The sequence below is a fragment of the Euprymna scolopes genome, chromosome 34 (genome assembly GCF_053919585.1).
Source record: "Euprymna scolopes isolate OS-2025 chromosome 34, ASM5391958v1, whole genome shotgun sequence".
Lineage (NCBI taxonomy): Eukaryota > Metazoa > Mollusca > Cephalopoda > Sepiida > Sepiolidae > Euprymna > Euprymna scolopes.
Genome location: NC_136515.1, coordinates 78,999,380 through 79,025,612, shown reverse-complemented (window position 1 = coordinate 79,025,612; position 26,233 = coordinate 78,999,380). Strand labels below are relative to the sequence as shown.

Below are 26,233 nucleotides of genomic sequence, written 5' to 3'. Positions count from 1 at the left end.
AATTAAAGAGATGGCCAGACAACGAAAAAAGAGAAGTGGTGACTGCAGGGAAGGAAAGCAGACACATTATCTCTCTGCCATTTTGCACACACACCTCACCCCGTGACCCCTTCATGCTGTCAGTGTTGTCACTGGAAAATAAACATTGTTTTTAATCATCTTTTCCTGTTGCATGTTATTAAAAAGTACAAGAGATTTTGTTTTGTATTTATGTCTTATTGTGGAGGTACGCCTAATTGTACGAATTTCAAACAACCCCCGACTAGCCATCCAGCCAGTCTTATGAATAACACAAGAAAATATATACTGAAATAGTCACTGGCCAGCAAAGATCAAAAAGAAGAGTCTATGAAGAATATGTAGTATAGTAATATTTATTTACTACATATGATTATAACTCATGAAAGCCCGGAGTTAATTTTATATGTAGGTTACTTGGACATGGATCAAACTTTTTAATTTAATTTGAGCCCAAAACAATAAATATTAAGGGGTCGAAATTGGGGTCAAAGTTTTAAAAAATTTGACTTCTGCGATCTCTATCAAATTACTCAACCAATTTTAGGTCTAAACATTTGAAATTTTATATAGAGTGTATTCAGACATAGGGCAAATTTTTTAGTTGGTTTTTGGCCGAAAATTTGGCTGCCAAGGGGTCAAATTTCAAAGGATCTGACCTTTGCAATCTGTAACAAACTATTCAGCCAATTTTAGGTCTAAACATTTGAAATTTTACATAAAGGGTATTCAGACATGCAGCAAGTTTTTTTAATCAATATTTGGGCGAAAATTTGGCTGCCAAGAGGTCAAAGTAGAAAGAGTTGATCTCTGCAGACTCTACCAAACTCCTCTTCCAATTTTGGGTCTAAACACTTGAAATTTTGGATGTAGGTTACCTGGACTTGAGTCAAACTTTTTAATATATATATATATATATATATATATATATATATGCACATAAAGTTATGAACAATACATAGGGCCCAAGCAAAACCGGGCTGAACTACTAGTATATATATAAATTAAATATGGCACAATCACGTTGACACCGTAATAGAAATTTGCTTATTTATTTTAGAGGACAGCCTTTTAAGAACCTGTTTATAATAGACTTCATTATGACCATGTCATAGTTAGCTAGGAAGCAGTGTTGCGGTATTGTTTCACAGATGAACTGCTCTAGGAAAAAAACTTTGCTAATGGAATTTTTATTTAGATATAGGGATATATAGAGAGTAAAGAAAATAGCTGATAATTGTTGTAGCTAGTTGAGTGTTTGCCGCAAAAGATTTACAATTGAGCGCCTGCCATGAAAAAATAATGGTTGAGCAGAGGGAGACTGGCAACGTCTCTTTTATGAAACAGAGGCTGCAGAGAGGAGGAAAGGATATCACCTACCAGATGCCAAAGTTGGTTTTGTACCCTCTCAAACAGCTCCTCCCCAATGTAGCAACAGTACTCCATCCTAGGATGTTCTTGGCTCTTACACAGATAGAAGAGTAGGAGGATATAGAAGTAAAACATAACCAGTGAGGTTTGAGGACATGTGTTACATGGAGAGAAATGATATAGAATGATACGATGCATGTGTAATGTGAGTGCTAATGACAGCCTTAGATCTGGTGATCTCAGAGGTATATTAAATCCGAACATGATATATGGATAGATGCATGTAGAACAGGGGACTTGTTGATACGGCTATGTTAAAAGAATTGATGAGTCCTTTGCTCAGTAGATGTAGGACAATTGAGATAGCAAAAGAAGACCACAGCAAACATAAAAAGAAGTGATAAAGAAGAACTTGAGAGAAAGAGGGATAAATAAAGACCTGGTCGGAGATTAGTTTGAAAGTAAATTTCTGAAGTCTATCCAACACAAACCGCATATGATGGTCTGTCACAAATTGTTAAAATTCAGGTGTAGCAGTTGGCTGGGGATTTTTATCCTTGTCCTCCAAAATCAAGCGATTAGATCGTTCCTGTAATGACTCGGTCCCTGTTGATTGTGGTGTAGTGCTAGTTCTGTGCAGTTGTAGGAGGTCCACCCTCCCAGACCTTGCCTTCTCTCTTTGAGAAAGGGTTAATTTATTGCTAATCACCTGAAGTATCCTGCCTGAAATGCTTACAGGGCTGCATAGGCAAATTTGGCAGAGTCAGAGAGCTCCTCAAGAGCACTGACTTCTCCAATCCCGCTTTCAGACCCAAGTGCAGTGGAAGAGAAATACCTAGTGAACCAATTCTGTGTGAAAAAAAAAAAATGTTTCTGGCCAACAACTTGTAGCACAGCTGAAGTCTTCTTCTGTTGATGTGTTCTAAGTTATTGTTCACTGAATAGTGACTTTTTGTTTCCTTCTCTTTTTTCCTTACTTAAAATGTACCAAATATTGATATTGTTGTTTTTACTTTCCCTTTGCAAAACTCAATCATATTCTACAAAGTCAAAAATAAAAACAAAATTTTTCTTTCTACAAAACAACCAAACCAAACACCATGAATAAATATTTGGAAATATAAACAAATTGAAGCATAAAAACTTCTTTTACCAAAATTACTGGAAAATTAAATAAGAATAGCAGCAACAACCCATGGCGCGGTGGTTAGAATACTAAGGAAAATCAATTGTAAAAGTAATATTCTCCTGAAGGTTAAAGGTTCACGTCTCGGTGTGGGCGACTGAAAAATACAATTACAAATTACTTGGAACTTCTATCCAGTCCTGGTGGACGAACGAGAGCATACTATCCCTGTGAAGTAAATAAAGGGTTTCGTTTGAAATTCCCGAGTTCGACAAGATACACTTGGAGAAGGTCAGAGGTTACACCGGCCAATACATTGTGAAAAATGACATTCAAGACGAGAACAGTAGTCTGAAGAATCCAAATAATATGAAAACTCAAATAAAATTTCCAAAATGTAAAATACGATCACTCAAAACGAAAAACAAATTGCATATACTCTCTGGCGAGCCTTGAGAACGCAACTTTCACTGAGGGACGATTCTTTTCTTTTGGCGTCATAGTTGAAGCACTTGCTAAAAGTGTCTTGAAGATTGTATTTTTTTTTTTTTCAAGGAGTTCCCCCCCCAACCGACTTACATTCAAGATTTCCAAATAGACACCTATTTATAATTAGCCAGGCTTAGCATTGCTTAACTTAAGTCATAATATGTATCATTTGGATTATTCAGACTACCATTCTTATTTTGGTTGTTTTTCTCAATATAAGCTCTGACCTTCTTCAAAAAGTTTCCATATCAAACAGTAGAATCTGTACAAAATAGCTTGCCCTTGTTCCATCAGCCATTACGAGGTAAAAGTTTTCAGTAATTCGTTGTTGTATTCTTGTTATCATTCGTCTTTTTCATCTACCAAAAGACTTCAGCTTAGAACTGATTACCACTTAGCACTTTTATCCCTTGTGCCATGATTTTGATCTAAAGATTCTCCGAGTTTAACAAGGAATACTGAAAGAAGGTCAGAAGTTACATCAGCTGAAACGTTGTGAGGACAACCTTGAAGATAACAATACAAGTTCTAATAATGCAAATTGTCAATCCTCGTCTCAAAAATTCAGTTATAATAGCGACAATAAGTTCAAAGTAATGTCGTTTAGAACTAATGAGAAGGGAGACCCGATGTTGCCTGGGATTGAATGATGATCAATGAATATTTCACACTCTCATATTTTTATTGTCATCGCAATAGGTGAAATATCCCATTTTTAAATCAAATTGATTGTCTGCTCTAATTAGGGACCCATTGTGGTGCACTGAAAAAAAGCTTCACTCGCCTCCCTCACAATACATTGTAGTCTACATTGCACTGTAGAGGACCCGCTATTGATTTTATAAAAAATTTTTTAAATATAATTACTGGAATTACAGTTTAAAATGCACAAGTCAAGTATCATGGTTCAGTTGTGCTCTAAATAGAAACATTCATTTTGAATGCACCCGTCATATCAAAGAACCTACTGTTAATTTTATATGCCAGACTTTTCTGCTTATGTGGTAATAAAACTTCTCAACTACACTTGTGATGTTAGGCTGTGTAAGGTGTTAACTTAGATCAAAATCGCCTGTTCCTTCTTATATTGAATTATTTTTGATTATCGATTATCAATACTTTTCAAATACATTCTAATACAAAACTATCTAAAAACACTACCAGGCACATAAAGTACCTTTGTGTAAAGTTTCATAAAAACCGATTCAGCTGTTTTCAAGTCCACAGAGAATGAACTCTCACACACTCTCCATGGTGCTGTGTGATCAGTATGAAGTTAATGAATTCAACAAATAATAATACAAATACAAATAACAATAATAACAATAATAATACAAATAATGATATTACAAATAATAATAATAACAATAATAATAATACAAATAATAATAATAACAATAACAATAATAATAATAATAATAATAATAATCATAATAATAATAATAATACAAATAATAATTATAATAATAACAATAATAATAATACAAACAATAATAATAAAAATAATAATAACAATAATAATACAAATAATAATAATAACAATAATAATACAAATAATATTACAAATAATAATACAATACTAATACTAATACAAATAATAATAATAATAAGATTAATAATACTACTAATAATACAAATAATAATAATAATAATAAGAAGATTAATGATACTAATAATAATACAAATAATAATCATACAAATAATATTAATAATACAAATAATAATAATAATAATAATAAGATTAATGATATTAATAATACAAATAATAATAATAAGATTAATGATATTAATAATACAAATAATAATCATACAAATAATAATAATACAAATAATAATGATAATAAGATTAATAATACTACTAATAATAATAATAATAATAATAATAAGATTAATGTTAATCATAATACAAATAATAATAATACAAATAATAATACAAAGAATAATAATAGAAATAATAATACAAATAATAATAATACAAATAATAATAATAGAAATAATAATAATAAAAATAATAATCATACAAATAATAATAATACAAATAATAATAATACAAATAACAATACAAATAATAATAATACAAATAATAATACAAATAATAATCATACAAATAATAATCATACAAATAATAATAATACAAATAATAATCATACAAATAATAATCATACAAATAATAATCATACAAATAATAATCATAATAATATTAATCATACAAATAATAATAATACAAATAATACAAATAATAATACAAATAATAATAATACAAATAATAATACAAATAATAATAATACAAATAATAATACAAATAATAATCATACAAATATTAATAATACAAATAATAATCATACAAATAATAATAATACAAATAATAATACAAATAATAATCATACAAATAATAATCATACAAATAATAATCATACAAATAATAAAAATACAAATAATAATAATATAAATAATAATCATACAAATAATAATCATACAAATAATAATCATACAAATAATAATAATACAAATAATAATCATACAAATAATAATACAAATAATAATCATACAAATAATAATACAAATAATAATAATAACAATAATAATACAAATAATGATATTACAAATAATAATACAATACTAATAATAATACAAATAATAATAATAATAAGATTAATAATACTACTAATAATACAAATAATAATAATAAGAAGAATAAGAAGATTAATGATACTAATAATAATACAAATAATAATCATACAAATAATATTAATAATACAAATAATAATAATAATAATAATAAGATTAATGATATTAATAATACAAATAATAATAATAAGATTAATGATATTAATAATACAAATAATAATCATACAAATAATAATACAAATAATAATGATAATAAGATTAATAATACTAATAATAATAATACAAATAATAATAATAATAATAATAAGATTAATGATAATAATAATACAAATAATAATAATACAAATAATAATACAAATAATAATAGAAATAATAATACAAATAATAATAATAGAAATAATAATAATAATACAAAAAATAATAATACAAATAATAATCATACAAATAATAATAATACAAATAATAATCATACAAATAATAATAATACAAATAATAATCATACAAATAATAATACAAATAATAATACAAATAATAATACAAATAATAATAATACAAATAATAATCATACAAATAATAATAATACAAATAATAATAATACAAATAATAATCATACAAATAATAATAATACAAATAATAATACAAATAATAATAATACAAATAATAATACAAATAATAATCATACAAATAATAATCATACAAATAATAATCATACAAATAATAATAATACAAATAATAATCATACAAATAATAATCATAATAATATTAATCATACAAATAATAATAATACAAATAATAATACAAATAATAATAATACAAATAATAATACAGATAATAATCATACAAATAATAATAATACAAATAATAATACAAATAATAATCATACAAATATTAATAATACAAATAATAATCATACAAATAATAATCATACAAATAATAATAATACAAATAATAATAATACAAATAATAATCATACAAATAATAATCATACAAATAATAATAATACAAATAATAATCATACAAATAATAATCATACAAATAATAATCATACAAATAATAATCATACAAATAATAATACAAATAATAATAATACAAATAATAATACAAATAATAATAATACAAATAATAATAATACAAATAATAATCATACAAATAATAATACAAATAATAATCATACAAATAATAATCATACAAATAATAATACAAATAATAATAAAATAATAATACAAATAATAATAATACAAATAATAATCATACAAATAATAATACAAATAACAATCATACAAATAATAATACAAATAATAATCATACAAATATTAATAATACAAATAATAATAATACAAATAATAATACAAATAATAATAATACAAATAATAATCATACAAATAATAAAGTAATAATACAAATAATAATAATACAAATAATAATCATACAAATATTAATAATACAAATAATAATAATACAAATAATAATACAAATAATAATAATACAAATAATAATACAAATAATAATCATACAAATAATAATAAAATAATAATGCAAATAATAATAATACAAATAATAATCATACAAATAATAATAATACAAATAATAATAATAATACAAATAATAATACAAATAATAATCATAAAAATAATAATAATACAAATAATAATACAAATAATCATAATACAAATAATAATAATACAAATAATAATACAAATAATAATAATAATACAAATAATAATAATACAAATAATAATAATACAAATAATAATAATACAAATAATAATAATACAAATAATAATCATACAAATAATAATCATACAAATAATAATAAAATAATAATACAAATAATAATAATACAAATAATAATCATACAAATAATAATACAAATAATAATACAAATAATAATAATACAAATAATAATACAAATAATAATAATACCAACAATAATCATACAAATAATAATAATACAAATAATAATAATACAAATATTAATCATACAAATATTAATAATACAAATAATAATCATACAAATAATCATACAAATAATAATAATACAAATAATAATACAAATAATAATAATACAAATAATAATCATACAAATGATAATAATACAAATAATAATACAAATAATAATAATACAAATAATAATACAAATAATAATAATACAAATAATTATAATACAAATAATAATACAAATAATAATCATACAAATAATAATCATACAAATAATAATACAAATAATAATCATACAAATAATAATACAAATAATAATAATACAAATAATAATCATACAAATAATAATACAAATAATAATCATACAGATAATAATAATACAAATAATAATACAAATAATAATAATACAAATAATAATCATACAAATAATAATACAAATAATAATACAAATAATAATAATACAAATAATAATCATACAAATAATAATCATACAAATAATAATACAAATAATAATCATACAAATAATAATAATACCAATAATAATACACTAATAATCATACAAATATTAATAATACAAATAATAATCATACAAATAATAATAATACAAATAATAATAATACAAATAATAATAATACAAATAATAATACAAATAATAATAATACAAATAATAATACAAATAATCATACAAATAATAATAATACAAATAATAATACAAATAATAATAATACAAATAATAATACAAATATATATCATACAAATAATAATACAACAAATAATAATACAACAAATAATAATAATACAAATAATAATCATACAAATAATAATCATACAAATAATAATCATACAAATAATAATAATACAAATAATAATCATACAAATAATAATACAAATAATAATAATACAAATAATAATCATACAAATAATAATACAAATAATAATCATACAAATAATAATACAAATAATAATAATACAAATAATAATCATACAAATAATAATCATACAAATAATAATCATACAAATAATAATCATACAAATAATAATACAAATAATAATAATACAAATAATCATACAAATAATAATAATAATAGAAATAATAATCATACAAATTATAATACAAATAATAATAATACAAATAATAATCATACAAATAATAATCATACAAATAAAAATCATACAAATAATAATCATACAAATAAAAATCATACAAATAATAATACAAATAATAATAATACTAATAATAATAATACAAATAATAATCATACAAATAATTATCATACAAATAATAATACAAATAATAATCATGCAAATAATAATAATACAAATAATATTCATACAAATAATAATCATACAAATAATAATACAAATAATAATAATACAAATAATAATAATACAAATAATAATCATACAAATAATAATACAAATAATAATAATACAAATAATAATAATACAAATAATAATAATACAAATAATAATCATACAAATAATAATAATACAAATAATTATAATACAAATAATAATCATACAAATAATTATAATACAAATAATAATACAAATAATAATCATACAAATAATAATCATACAAATAATAATCATACAAATAATAATAATAATACAAATAATAATCATACAAATAATTATAATACAAATAATAATCATACAAATAATTATAATACAAATAATAATAATACAAATAATAATCATACAAATAATAATCATACAAATAATAATCATACAAATAATAATCATACAAATAATAATAATACAAATAATCATACAAATAATAATCATAATAATAATACAAATAATAATAATACAAATAATAATAATACAAATAATAATCATACAAATAATAATACAAATAATAATCATAATAATAATAATAATACAAATAATAATAATACAAATAATAATCATACAAATAATAATACAAATAATAATCATACAAATAATAATCATACAAATAATAATACAAATAATAATAATACAAATAATAATATTACAAATAATAATCATACAAATAATAATCATACAAATAATAATCATACAAATAATAATAATCATACAAATAATAATAATAATACAAATAATAATAATACAAATAATAATAATACAAATAATAATAATAATAATACAAATAATAATCATACAAATAATAATACAACAAATAATAATAATAATACAAATAATAATAATACAAATAATAATCATACAAATAATAATCATGCAAATAATAATCATACAAATAATAATAATACAAATAATAATCATACAAATAATAATACAAATAATAATCATAATAATAATAATAATACAAATAATAATAATACAAATAATAATCATACAAATAATAATCATACAAATAATAATCATACAAATAATAATCATACAAATAATAATACAAATAATAATACAAATAATAATCATACAAATAATAATCATACAAATAATAATAATACAAATAATAATACAAATAATAATAATACAAATAATAATCATACAAATAATAATCATACAAATAATAATAATAATACAAATAATAATCATACAAATAATAATCATACAAATAATAATCATACAAATAATAATAATACAAATAATAATAATACAAATAATAATCCAAATAATAATCATACAAATAATAATAATACAAATAATAATAATACAAATAATAATCACACAAATAATAATAATACAAATAATAATCATACAAATAATAATAATACAAATAATAATCATACAAATAATGATAATACAAATAATAATCATACAAATAATAATACAAATAATACTAAAATAATAATACAAATAATAATAATACAAATAATAATCATACAAATAATAATACAAATAATAATCATACAAATAATAATCATACAAATAATAATAAAATTATAATACAAATAATAATAATACAAATAATAATAATACAAATAATAATAATACAAATAATAATCATACAAATAATAATACAAATAATAATAATACAAATAATAATCACACAAATAATAATACAAATAATAATCATACAAATAATAATACAAATAATAATAATACAAATAATAATAATACAAATAATAATAATACAAATAATAATAATACAAATAATAATCATACAAATAATAATAATACAAATAATAATAATACAAATAATAATCATACAAATAATACAAATAGTAATAAAATAATAATACAAATAATAATCATACAAATAATACAAATAATAATAAAATAATAATACAAATAATAATCATACAAATAATAATAATACAAATAATAATCATACAAATAATAATCATACAAATAATAATCATACAAATAATAATACAAATAATAATAATACAAATAATAATAATACAAATAATAATAATACAAATAATAATACAAATAATAATAATACAAATAATAATACAAATAATCATCATACAAATAACCATCATACAAATAATAATCATACAAATAATAATCATACAAATAATAATACAAATAATAATAATACAAATAATAATAATACAAATAATAATACAAATAATAATAATACAAATAATAATCATACAAATAATAATACAAATAATAATCATACAAATAATAATCATACAAATAATAATCATACAAATAATAATAATACAAATAATAATAATACAAATAATAATCATACAAATAATAATACAAATAATAATCATACAAATAATAATAATACAAATAGTAATCATACAAATAATAATATACAAATAAGATTAATAATACAAATAATAATACAAATAATAATACAAATACAAATGATAATACAAATAATAATAATACAAGAAATAATAATAATAATGCAAATAATAAATCAAATACAAATAATAATACAAATAAATATCATAGTACAAATAATAATAATACAAATAATAATAATACAAATGATAATAATACAAATAATGATAAAAAATAGGAATTCTCATCTAAAAAAATCAGTTATAATGTGATAAGTAGTTTTGAAAGTGTTGATTATCATCTTCTGGATTCGCAAAAAGTTGACCCTCGAAGCAGGTAGGGACCATCCCAAGTGTTTTTGCTGTTTTTCTTTTTCAGGTTTTGGTTCAGGGAAAATTTTCAATATTAATCTTTTGTTTCACACAGTGGTGGCTTCACAAAATAAAAAAAAAATAATACTCCTCAAAAGTTGTCGAGGAGGGGGTTGTAGTATTTGAATAATGGATAACATTCCAGCTATGAGACCATGTCTTCTGTGTACAGATTCCATTGAGGGAAAGACAGGATTCCACAATTTTCCTCCAGCAATGGGTGAAATAGCAACTTGCGTTCAACTTGTCATACACAGGGAATCATTTGCAATAGGGATCATGTTTCCACTTTAAGTGACTTTGAAAAAGGTTGATATTAGTGATGAGACAAATCAAAAAATTTTCTGATTCCGATATAATTACAGTTTCAGATTCACCGCATGAAATTCGACCTTTGTCTACCTTTTTAAGGTAGAATTTCTTGGAGGGGGGGGGGAGAGTTCACATCTACTAAAAAATAATGTAAATATGATTCTTTTAATAAAATATCTGAATGTTTTCCGTTTATTGAATCCAAGATTTTGATTAACTCAGTGTAAGATTTTCATCTATATTTTTCACTCGTGCCATTTTTTGTCTTATTATATTCACTTGTCATTTTCACCTGTGCCGTTTTTGCCTTAGTTCTTTATGATCTATAAATTTTAGTTTTACTGCTAGTTTAAAATCAATAAATATTTATTATATCATTACTGACAACAATAGGAAATGAAGTTTTAAACAAAGCAAAATAAATTAAGACTTGTTTTGGGAATCAGAAATTAGGCTAATTTTTCTTTTTTCCGATTCCAAAACACTTTCTGGTACTCCAAAAAGTTCTGATTTTGCCAATTCCGATTAATCCGTCTCCAGACTAGTTGCTCTGCTGCAAACCAAATCATGTTTGTATTAACCCATGTATGTTTAAACAGTTCATGTAACAGATCTTTTTCCCTCGTCACCTTTTTTGAAACCAATTAAATTATAGTCTTGCTGTCAAACGTAGGCATTGCTTTTTGTTGTAAGAAGTCTCCTCCCCTCCTCCTCTTTGTATTTCCCTATCTCCTACTCATATGAATCCTTTTATCTACTTAATCTTGTCTCCCACTGTTTTTATATGTCTGCCTACCTCCTACTCTCAGTCTCTATGTCTACCTACTTTCTATTGTCTTTATCTGCATCCTTCCAGCTCTTCACTGTCTGCATCTGTCCAACCCTTCTCTGTCTACGTCTGTCCAACCCTTCACTGTCTACGTCTGTCCAACCCTTCACTGTCTGCATCTGTCCAACCCTTCACTGTCTAAATCTGTCCAACCCTTCTCTGTCTAAGTCTGTCCAACCCTTCTCTGTCTAAGTCTGTCCAACCCTTCTCTGTCTAAGTCTGTCCAACCCTTCTCTGTCTACGTCTGTCCAACCCTTCTCTGTCTAAATCTGTCCAACCCTTCTCTGTCTACGTCTGTCCAACCCTTCTCTGTCTACGTCTGTCCAACCCTTCTCTGTCTACGTCTGTCCAACCCTTCTCTGTCTACGTCTGTCCAACCCTTCTCTGTCTACGTCTGTCCAACCCTTCTCTGTCTATATTTATTTGTCTACCTCCTTTCAACTGTCGAACTCTATCCATTTAAATTCCCTTAACTCTAATTACCAAAACCTATTAGCCTCCACCTTTCTAACTACCCCTGCATTTGACCATTATTACCTTTTCTTCAATGGTTATCTGCCGACTTGCTTTTATCTTTCTCCTCAATTTTGTCAATATACTTACCTCATTCCGTTTCCTCCACGTGGGTGCTTGCTTAACTGTATTTTTAATGTAATTTTGTATTGATGTAACCACTGCATGATTCCAAATAATTTTTATCATAATTTTTAGCTTTTTTTTCTCTAGCTTTTTTTTATCAAAAAAATTCTTACTCTTCCTCCTCCTCCTCCTCCTAAATTTTTTCTCTGCTTGATGTTATTGTTTTTTTTTTTTTTTATTTTCTTTTGTCCGTATTTTTTTTCACGTACCTGCCCGGTCGCAGATCTATGTAGCTCCTCCTGCAGTAGTTCTCTGGCCAGTGACGCACCACAGCTTATTTCTGTTATGAAATCGCACACCTCCCCTGCCCTACACATTTATAACAGTGCGGGAGTGTCAACTGGTGTGGACCTCCCCCCCAGTTGTGATTGCAATGGCCACCTATCCAGCCGTTTGTCTGCATCATCATCATCATCATCGTCCAAGTGTCGACTGAGTGGACCCTCCACCTCTGGCTCCAAACACTACCACTACAAGAAGCACCACCGACGCGCCTCTTCAGGCGATAAATGGAAAATACAAGTTAGCCAGGAATTAAAGGCTGAGATTGCAAAATTCTCAAGCAAAGGTTGGCTTTATTTGTTCACTTCTAAAAAAAAAACAAAAACAAGCTGGTACTACTTTTCTGTGTTTATATGTTATACATTAAATTGTTATTTTCAAGCCGTTATTTATTATGTTTCACTCTTGTTTTTCATTCTACTCGGTTGAATAATACTCTTTAAATAAACAGTTAATTTAATCCATGTGGCTGGAAATAAACACAAAATCACTAAGAGAAACATTCAGCCTTTAATTTTTTTTTTCTTTTTCTTTTTATTCAATTTTCACCCCAAATAAGGCACTGTGCCACTTTGATGTAGGGGGCAACTATCTGGAACAGTAGTTGCAGGTATGCTATGTAGGGAGTCAAGCAGCAAGATGTCTGTTCACATTACACTTGAACTTCTGCATGTCAGTACTGTTAGGGAAGTATGAACACGGAAGGGAGTTCCTAAGTCTAGCAGTTCTGGGGAAGAAACTATTAGAGCAGAAGGATTTCTTACATCTAGGTATCTCTACTGTGTTGGGGTGAGACTTGGCTACTTGGCGAGTTTTTTGGGAGTATTTATGTTGGAGTACAGTTCAGGACCTATCAGGTTGGTGACTCTCTTTTGAACCCTGTCCAACAGCGAGAGACTAGTAGCAGGTGCATCAGCCCAACTGCGACAATAACACTCGATACATGCGCGAATGGTGATCTTGTAGAGGTACAGGATACTTTCTAGTATGGTAGAGAGAGCCCACCTTCCTCGCAGCGACCCTGGCAATGCTCTCAATGTATCTGTGCCAACTCAATTTCCTGTGAATGTGAAGCCGAGGAGTTTGATGACTGTTAAGCTCATTAACCAAGTGGTAAAAAATTACTCGTAAAGACCTTTTTTTTTTTCTCCAATCTATTATATATATAAAAGTGAACGTGTCTGTGTACATTTTTCAACACAATAACTGTCAATTTTAAGTCTACAGACTCGAAATTTGATGAACAGGGTACTGAGATTTTGGAAAATCTTTGTAATTTGGCTGTTAACGAGTCAAAGTTCAACGATTTGACCTTTGAGAACTCTACCAAACTCCTCCAACAATTTTGGGTCTAAACACTTGAAATTTTAGATATAGGTTCCTTGGACATGGATCTAACTTAATAACTTGATTTGAGCCCCAAACAATAAATTTTAAAGGGTCATAATAGGGGTCAAAGTTAAAAAAATTGACCACTTTTTAAAAATTTTTTTTCTCAATGTAGACCTCCAAACACCCGGGCAACGCCGGGCCTAAATGCTAGTAAAACAATAAAGTGTAGTTTTAAAGCTATGTTAGGGAAAGTAGTAAGGTGTCTTCTCATCTAATTTAAAACTGTTGCTTCATTAGACAACGTTTGGCTGCAAATAACAGAGTGGAGAAGGTATGTATCTTCAATCCTATGAAATCCAAATTTCAAGTAATCGTGACAACTAGTAGCGAACTCTTTCACATGTCGTATATTGATGTTGGCTTTCTGTGGATGTTCAGCGTAAATGGAGACACTCTGATATTATTGTAGCTCTTTTGTTAAAACTGCAAAAGTATTTATCTAAGCTAGTAGGAACGCCCGACGTAGCCCAGTCGTAAAGTACGCTTAAATATGATATTTTAATTAATATAGATTTCGTATATATTATTACAAGTCAATTTTCTATCGTTTCTTTTATATTATAAAGTTGTGATTTCAAAAATATATCCACATGACGTGGGTGCATCAGCTCAAAAAAAAACCATTCTTAACATGGGGAGAGTGTTTTTTTTTTAACTATTCTGTACTTTCTGCTAACAATTTCATTTAAAAAAGATATATCAAAATTTGAATTTAACTTTAAGTATTATGGTATCTGTTCAGTGCACATTTACCTATAAGTATGGCAAACCACTTATAATTCAATGGCTGTAAGTTTTTTTTCTTTTTTTTCAAAAATAAACAATTATAAAGAGAACGACTCATAGAAATCTATCTATATTCTTTTTTCATTTTCATATACTTTCGCAGAAATGTTTCTGTTATGTCACAAAAACTATTTTCTTTACATCACAAGTGTCATGCTCATACATTAAATCAATAGCTAATATAACTGTTAAGTGTTAAGACATTATGTTGAACAAAGATGGCGGCCAAGAATCAATGCAGTTTCAGAGTGTGAAGTAATTGCAAGTAACAAAGATGGTGGCCAAGAATCAAATGCGGTTCGTGACATAGCCAACGGCGAACTGATTGAGTCCAAAATTCGACAATTTTTATAGTAACTTTGGAAGATTTCATTAGTTGATTACCACAACCGGTGGTTATAAAAATGATCGCCAAAATCATTGGTGTCATACCCCCATTAGGAGTCAAAAACATTCCACAATAACATACTGACCCAACGGGTCACGGGTAGTCTAGTATCACATAATAATGTGCGAGTTAGTATTTATTAATACAAACAACTCCGCTTATAACAATATGAAAACTTTTTTCTACCGATAACAACTTGTAACTTGAGCCTATAACCTCTTTGTGGCGCACTAGTAATCATTCTAAGACACACTGACGTGCTGTGACATGGTGGTTGGGAACCACTTCATCAAGCTAACATCAATGAAAGGTAGTTTCTCATTCGGCTGCACAGGTTTGAAACCTATATGCGTTTCATTTTTTTCTGTTTGTGGTTTCTTATGTTTATTCCCAGCCCTGTGGACTAATTTAACCGTTTATTTAAAGGTACTAGCCATACAAATAGTGCTAATTAAAAAAGCAGTGTGATACAAAATATACTGTCAGAAATAAACTCCAATGCTTACAATGGTACCAAACAATACATGACACGCTTTTGATGATTGGAGAAAACCGTGAAACGGAAATAAAGTTATGGTGCATGTTTTATATATGATAAAATTTTTTTCATGCAAACATTTTTGACTACACATTTGCTTCAGCAATCAGCTAAACCTCATCGTAATTATTATAATTATTATGATAATTATTATTATTATAATTATTATGATTATTATTATAATTATTATGATGATATATGCATTTGAATAAAATGGATGAAATAATCTCTAACGTCCTTTATATTTAAACAAAATGGATACAATAATGTATTTGCTTCCCCACCAAAGCAAATTAGGCACAAGGCCGATTTTAATGTGGGGTAAAAACCAGCTCCCCTAAAAGTAGGCAAAAAGGGGTCACTCTGGTTACCAAAAATAATAATTGTCCCAGTATAGAGGGTTTCCCCTCCATTGACTGGTACAAATTATCTTAAGTGCAGCATCTGAAGAACAGATACTACACCTTGATCCCGGTTCGAAGGCCAAGAACAACAGGGTATTTATTTGCTCCCCCACCGAGCAAATTAGGCACAAGGCCGCTTTTTAAAGTGAGGAGTGAAGGGGAAATGCGGACCAACTCCCCGGTGAGTAGGGGAGCTGGATAGTGACAGTTGGTATAAAGGGTTGCCCCTACATTGACCAAGGTCTTATATGTGGGGTTTCTCCACATATGGTCTTTGCTTGCAGTATCTGCCGGAACAGATGGTATTTATTTGCTCCCCCACTGAGCAAATTAGGCACAAGGCCGTTTTTAATGTGAGGTAAAAACCAGCTCCCCTAAAAGGGGTCACTCTGGTTACCAAAAATAATAATTGTCCCAGTATAGAGGGTTTCCCCTCCATTGACTGGTACAAATCATCTTAAGTGCAGTATCTGCCGGAACAGATACTACACTTTGATCCCGGCCCGAAGGGCAAGAAGAACAGAAAAAAGGCAAGCCTCTCTGAAACCCTTTCAACTATAATCTTGTCAGGAGAAAATCTATGATTTTAAATGAATGAGAAATATTATTGATGAAAATATAAGGAGCGCAGATGGGAAATTAAATGTGCAAGGGAATTGACGTTAAACGATTAAAATAAATAATATTTGTTAAAAATGTGGCATAGTGACTGATAAGAAAAAAAAAACATTGGTTGGGTGGATCAAAGTTCCTTAAAGCGATCTGATGTTTTTATGAATTTCTTTTGCCATATTACAGAAGGTTGGTTAACATCCCTCGTTATCCTTTTGATAATTTTTTAAATGAATGTTTTAATTAGATTTATTTCAATCGTTTAACATAAAACTCCATTTAATTTCTCTTTTCTGATCTTTTATTTTCATCAATAAAATTTCTCATTCATTTAAAACTTCCCCCCAAATTTTTTTTAAAGATGATAGTTGAAAAGGCATTAGAGATTATTCTGTCTACTTTGACCAAGTATATTTCTAAATTTTGTACCTTTAAATGTATGTCCATATACGTATATTTAAACAAAATTTCTTCATTCAAATAAATATGATTAAATAATATGGATACGTCTGTGTATCTTCGTCTGATCCTCTCAAAATTGATTGATAAATATTCGAGTTTTGGACTTTAACTGGCTGATGGATTTACCTTACTTGGATTACTTGGACTACTGTTCTCATCTTTAGTGTTATTTTCACAATGTTTTGCGTGACATAACCTCTGGCCTTCTTCAGGTATATCTTGTTAAACTCGGCTTTTGACGAGATAGAAGTCCTTAATAATTCACCATTGGTCTGCTGCATAGTTGATAAATACATGCACTTGTTAAAATTCAGTTGTAAGTTACACACTTATGCTGGTTGACAGTTCAATCTTCAATGTGGGTGACACTCAAAATACAATTGCAAATTACTTAGGTCATTGATTCCCAACCTTTTTTAACATGGCGACACATTATTGAGTTTTTGTAAATTTTTGCAGCACACCTATCATAAAAAATTAGTATTTTTCATAAAACCTTTTTGCAATAAAAAAAAGATCAAAGTTTACATAATGAGAATTTTTATTCATATAAATCAACATATCCTGTATTCAATATCTGGTATAAAATGATAATAGTGAATGTCAGTAGGACATGGGTGCCTGGTGTTTTTTTAACTACTGCTGCAATACATGAGTGAATGTGAGAGAGACACTAATTTCGAAGTGTTTGGCATTTTTTTTTATTTTTAATGTTGTTTAGATAAGACATTCTTAATTGCAGAATTGAGAATTGCAGTAGGATTTCAACGGCTTTTTTATTTAGAGTTTGAATTGAGCGGTGTCATCATGATTAAGAAATTAAACGGTTTTATTAAACAAAATGAAATTAAATGGTTTCTAGCTATCATCTCTTTGCAGCACACCAGTAATCATTTTGTGACACACTAATGTGCCACGGCACAGTGGTTGAGAACCACTGATTTAGGCTAACAGAACAAGAGAATATTACATCCATGGATTAGATAAAGGATTTTGTTCGAAATTATCTGCAGATTCCTGAGTTCAGAAGAAAGATTCCGGAATTTGACAAGATAGACACGAAGAAGGTCGGAGGTTACATCGACTGAAACATTGTGAAAATGACGGAATGAGAACAATAGTCCGAATAATCCAAATGATGCAAATTGTAAATCCGCATCTCAAAAATTCAGAAACAGATTTACTTTAGTTGATTCGAAGATGGTTTCTATGTCAACCTAAAGTACTAGCGTTCATTATAACACAGGCAAATGAATCAGCCAGTTCAAGACTGGTTCGCGAATACTTTTCTGTCAACTTGAGTACATCTGACAGAAGATATGCAGGTATAATTTGTCCATGTTTTGTTATTATACAGAATGGAATCAATACCCTGAGGATAAGATTTAAAGAAACATTCAAAAAAAAAAATTACATAAAAAAAAAGTTTTGTAAAAGGCGGAAAAACATTCAGTGTGGTCAGTCGAAAAATAAGAACAAAGTATATAAAGATGAATTTATAATAAACAATGATGAGTAAGCATTATTGACCATCTTTTTTTTTGTTAACAAGCTCATCCTAATTCATATTAATTGAATTCTTCGGATTACTGTTCTCAACTTGAGTGTTATTTTCATAACTTCTTGCTCAATGTGAACTCAAACCTTTTTCAGGTGTATCTTGTCAAACTTTGGACTTTTTCTCTTAAACTCAGAAATCTACCCGTAATTTTGAACGGAACCTTTAATTTTCTTCATGGGGGTAACATGCTTTTGTTCCGTCAGTCACGACTGGATAGAGGTCCTAAGTAATTCGCAATTGTATTTTGAGTGCTGCACGCATTGAAGATGGAACCTTCAACCGGCAGAAAAGTGTAACTTAATACCAAATTTGCACAAGGACCCATTGCGTAGTGGATAAAGTACTTGGTGCTGAAGGGAAAGGCATATGATTACATTGACTGAAACGTTGTGAAAATAACACTGAAGATGAGAACAGTAATCCAAAGAAACCAAATAAGACGTATAATCAAACCTCATCTAAAAAAATCAGAAACATAAGCTCACGTAAAGTCAAAAGATTTCTTTGCATTGTTCCATATTACCGATTCCAGCTTGAGTTTTGTGTTGAAGAATTCACTCTGAAATGCTTTTAGCTCACCAATACCCAAATTGTTTTGCACTGGTTAATGTTGTTTGATTAATGTAAAAATTTATGCTTTTCCCCTTTCATGTTTTTTCTTTTTGGTGTTTTCATGCTATTTCCCTCTCACTGTTGATCCTTCCTTTTTGATTTGGTTTGTTCCCCCCCAACCATAAAATGTTTTTTTTTTTAAAAAAAAAACAAAAAAAAAAAACACTGCTGGATACTAGACCAGGTAAAAATAATAAAATGACAATATGAAAAGATTTCACTAATTTTTCATTCTTAATTATTCATAACGTATTGGTGGCGTTATTTTGAATTTTCGAGGTAAACTTCATCTTCACAAAAGAAGAAAAATTTTTTAAATCTTTTTTGATGTGTTTGTTCATCAATTTAAAAAACAAGTTTAAAATATTTTTTCTTTTTGTTTTCTTAGTGATCTTTGAGGAACATGTTGTTATATATACAGTGTGTCGCAAAAAGTGCACTCCATTTTAATTGTCATCAGCATTGTATGGACCCCTGTGTGTGCATATATATATATATATATATATATATATATATATATATATATATGATTACTTCATTTAATCACATAAATTAATATACAAAGATATAATTTTTCAGTATTTACTTCAACAGTGATCAATACATAGGTAGAGCTAGGTAGTAAATTACGAAAATATATATGGCAATTAAGCTACACAGAATATTCCGTGTTTCATTCTCGTGACGAATTCTCACGAGAATGAAACGCAGAATATTCTTTGTAACTTAATTGCCATATATATTTTCAGAATATATGCATATATATATATATATATTGGTGTATTTAGGCAGCATCTTTTCATTAAAACAGACATTATTAAATACAATGGAGATAAGTTGCTTTATGATTTTTTTTTTTTTTTTTCTATATAAACTTTTTGTATATCAAAATTGAAAAATTGATGAAAGTTTCATAGAGCTCTTTCAATTCAACTGCGAATCATCTTTCAGGTGTTGATGAGGCGAAAATGAGTCCGAGCGAAAATGGAAATTAAAAAAGTGAAAAGTAAAATGCACAATAAATTGTATCGACTGATGGAAGGTTAAAATATATAAAAAATCGATGAAAATCTGAATATTAAAAAAATCAATGAATCCATGGGCCAGTATTTATATATAAATTGCATCCTTGTCAGGAGGTTAGATACAAAATCAAGTGTGGTTTTGAGAAGGCTGCATGCTAGATTAAGCGCACCTGTCTGATAAATAAAAAAAAAACAACTGCCTGAGCTTCCCTGTCGACATTTCCTGGTACATGTGCTGCAATAAACTAAGCTTTTTACAGATAGAAGGTAAAGCCTGGGAGTGAACAGAACAGCAACAAAGCCACTGTCAAACTCTTTTGCATCATAAAACAGATTACCAACAGAAAGTCACAAATGATGCGCGTCAAAAAAAAAAAAAAAAAAAAAAAGAAAATTCCAAGAGAAAATCATGCTGAACGTTTTGAAGTGTATCATTTCTTATTTTATGTTTGTGATGTAATTTCGACTGAACTTGATTTCCAGTCGAGAAAATGGTGAATATGGATATGCATCTGGTGGCAGAGACGAGGACAGCAAGAAGAGCAATGTACAAATGTACAAAACAGAAAAATATGGTTATTGTTGGAGAGAAGTTCATTTGAAATGTAAATGGAATGTTATCACCTGAAATGTGTTTTCTTTTTATTGATGTTTCACCCCCTAACAAGGCACAGGGCCACTTAGTTGTGAGGAGCTACTATTTTAAACCAGAGTTTTTTTTTTTTTTTAATTTTTTATTACATTTTCACCCTAAACCAGGCACATTGCCACTTTGATGTAGGGGGCTACTATCAGGGATCTAAGCTACAGGGGTACTATGTAGGGAGTTGGGCAGCAAGATGTCGGTTCACGTTACACTTTAACTTCTGCATGTCAGTACTGTTGGGGAAGCAGGGACCCGGAAGGGAATTCCAAAGTCTAGCGGTTCTGGAAAAGAAGCTACTGGAGTAGAAGGCTCTCTTACATCTAGGGATCTCTACTGTGAAGGGGTGGGATTTAGCTGCTTGTAGGGTTTGTTGGAGGTATTTACGTCGAGGGGGTACAAGTGCTTGCAGTTCATCAGAGCATTCACCGTACTTGTAGAACAGGCAGAAGAATGTCGATGGGACAGAGGTTGAAGATTAGATAAAAGTTCAGGACCTATCAGATTGGCGACTCTCTTTTGAACCCTGTCTAGAAGCGATAGACTAGTGGCAGGGATACTATTTATAGAGTTGGGCAGCGAGATGTCTGTTCACATTACACTTAAATTTCGACATGTCAGTAATGTCAGGAAAGCAGGTGTCTGGGAGGGAATTCCAAAGTACAGCAGTCCGAGGGGAAAAGCTATTCGAGCAGAAGGCTTTATGATATCTTGGATCTCAGATTTTGCCACCTGTCTGGTTTGTCGGGGGTATAGTCGTTGAGGGGGTTGGTTGGAGTTCGTCAGAGCACCTGCCATTGAAATACTTGCCATGTTTCAGTGATGGGACGGAGGTTGGAGTTTAGTTGATGGTTCAAGACCTATTAGGTGTGAATAGCCTTTTTAGCATAGAGAGAGCCGACCTTCCTTGCAGCAGCCTTGGCAATTGCCTCGTGTTGGAATTTATATTAATTTCGACATGATACAGAAATAGGTGATAATGTTTTCACCTGAAATGCGTTCATTTTATGTTATGTACATTTTCTGGTAGTGGCGGTGTGGTGACGAAGGGATGTTTGGAAATGTTATTATGAGAGATTGTCAGATGCTGAGTTTTCATGTGATTCATCGTTGGCAGAACTCTGACATGAGTATACATTTTGCTCATTAGGATTGAGCCAGCCTCAGCTACAACGTGTTTTAGGTGATCCACGAGGTGCATCTTTGTGTCGCATACATTTCAGATGTCACGATTCGCTGTGACAAACATGTGCTTGATATGCAGGTTCAGGAAGGCATCTTGCAGCAGATTGCCGGTACACCATTGCATGGAGTACCGCCTTGTCTGCCTTGCAGGCGAGTTTATTCGAGGATGCATTTACACCTCCAGTGGATGAAACGTGTCGCCAGATACCAACCTGGAAATTTTTATGATTCAACATGGTACATACAGCACCTTGCCTTCTCAAATGGTCACCCATCTGGTACTGGCCAGACTCATCGTTGCTTAACTGTGGTGATCTGGTGAGAACCAGTGTGTCAATGTGATTGTGCCGTCGATATATGAATATATGAAGAATTAAATATAAACAACATGCCTCTCACTTGAATTTTTCTGTAAAGCCATAACTGGGTTTAAATTTAAACAAAGTAAGATATAGTATTAAAATAAAGGAAAACTACCACCAGCAGGTGCAATGCAAACAGATCAATAGTACTCTACACTAGAGCCATCCAGTAAATTAGTCTGTCGAGAGTGTATTTATAAAGTTCCTTTTCATTGTTTTGCACAGATCCGAAATGGTGTGGAAAAATTGGTGTTGTTTGTACTTGAGGAATTATGGAAACTTCGTAATATTTATAGGGCAACCCTAACCAGATGAAAATGCTCAATATTCGAGATAGAGCATAGATATATGAAGGAAGTTGACATTTTTCAAATTAGAATTCACAGCATTTCTTTGATACAAGGGATACGGATTAAATATGACTATTTCCTTATTCCATGGAGTTTCAATGAATGGCTCTTATCCTCAAAGGAAAAACAGTTAACAAAATAACATTTATACAGACTAGCTATGATTTTGCTGGTCAGCGAAATGTTTGAAAAGTTAAGATTCTTAGAGGTAAACAGGGGAGGGTAGAGCGGTAGCCCTTGATATATCTAAGGCTTTTGACAGAGTAGGGCACGATGGTCTTCTAAGGAAAATTAGATCATATGGACTCACTGGAAGAACTCATAATGTAATTAAATCCTTCTTAAGTAAGAGAAAAATCCAAGTTGTCCTCGACGGTCGTACATCTAAACAATATGACATAAATGCGAGAGTACCTCAGGGATCTATCCTTGGACCTCTATTATTACTGATATTCATAAATGACCTCCCTGATAAAATTGTTTCGGAGATGGGTATCTTTGCCGATGACACAACTCTCTATAACAGATATGAAGGGAAAACAAATGAACACATATCCAAGGAAATGGCAGAAACACTAGAGGATGACTTCCAATCTGTAGTGGAATGGGGACAAAAATGGATAGTCACATTCAATGTTGCTAAGACTAAGCTTGTTTCTTTCACTAACTACAAGGAACCTTCTCTACCACCAATAGCAATGGCCAAGAACACATTGCCTGAAAGTACTTCTTTTAAACTCCTCGGCCCAACGTTTACAGGGAATATGAACTGGAATAGATACATTGAGAGCATTGCCAAGGCTGCTGCAAGGAAGGTTGCCTCTACTGTGCTAGAAAATTACTTATGCCTGAAAGTATCCTGTACCTCTATAAGGCCACCATTCGCCCATGTATGGAGTACTGTTGTCACATCTGGGCTGGTGCATCTGCTGCTTGTCTGTCGCTCCTGGAGAGGGTTAAAAGTCGCCAACCTGATAGGTCCTGAACTATCATCTAGGTTTCAGCCTCTGTCCTATCGACGAGATGTTGCATCCCTCTGCCTGTTCTACAAATACTTTAATGGTGAATGCTCTGACGAACTGCAAACACTTGTACCTCCTCGACGTAATTACCCCCAACAAACCCGACAAGCTACTAAGTCTCATCCCTTTACAGTAGAGATCCCTAGGTGCAAGAAAGCCTTTTGCTCCAATAGTTTCTTCCCTAGAACTGCAAGTCTTTGGAACTCCCTTCCGGGATTCTGCTTTCCCAACTGTACTGATATGCAGAAGTTCATGTGTAATGTGAACAAACATCTTTCTACTCATCTCCCTTCATAATGCCCCTGCAAATTAAGTCCCTGATAGTAGCCCTCTGCTTCAAAGTGGCACTGTGCCTTGTTTGGGGTTAAAATTGAATTAAAAAAAAAAAAAAAAAGGTAATGTTTTTAAGAAAATAAAGGAACAGGCATGATTTGAATTTTTAAGAATTCAAAGATGGCCTAACTAAAAGAAAACACGATTGCAACTTTTCTTCTGATTTTCGGATTTTGTAACCATGCCCATATTTCTTTATTTTATTATAAAGTTATGATGAGTTCCTATTCGTCTGATGAGGAAAGGTGGAATAAATTAAAAAATTGACATAATAATTGCATGAATGATTCTGCGCTACTAAAAGCAGGTTTTGTCACAAATTGAACATTTTAACATGCTTAAAGAAATAAATGGTAAGATCGACAACATATCGTAATTTTGTCATCCCGGCGTTGCCCGAGTGTTTGGAGGCGTATGCTGAGCAAAAAAAAAAAAAAGAAACTGTCAATTTTTTTAAAACTTTGACCCCTATTATGACCCCTTAAAATTTATTGTTTTGGGCTCTAATCGAGTTATTAAGTTAGATCCATGTTCAAGGAACCTTTATCTAAAATTTCAAGTGTTTAGACCTAAAATTGTCGGAGGAGTTTGGTAGAGTTCTTAAAGGTCAAATCGTTGAACTTTGACCCCTGAACAGCAAAATTTCTGGCCGAAAACCGATCACATCGATTTTCCCAAATCTCAGTACCCTGTATATCAAATTTCGAGTCTGTAGACTGAAAATTGACAGAGTTATTGCGTAGGGAAATGTACACAGACACACACACAGACACATTCACTTTTATAGATATATAGATAGATAGATACATTAAACAAAAATATATACGTATACATAAATATATATATATATATATATATA

At 28.7% G+C, this 26,233-nt stretch overlaps 1 protein-coding gene across 1 annotated transcript in view; it reads left to right on the top strand.

Moving 5' to 3' along the window:
* Positions 1 to 26,233, top strand: part of LOC145259303 (bridge-like lipid transfer protein family member 1) — a 454,810-nt gene that overhangs the window by 320,160 nt on the left and 108,417 nt on the right. Inside the window, 1 exon segment of the mRNA XM_080117188.1 lies at positions 13,641 to 13,985. Coding sequence (XP_079973314.1) covers positions 13,641 to 13,985 — 345 coding nt within the window.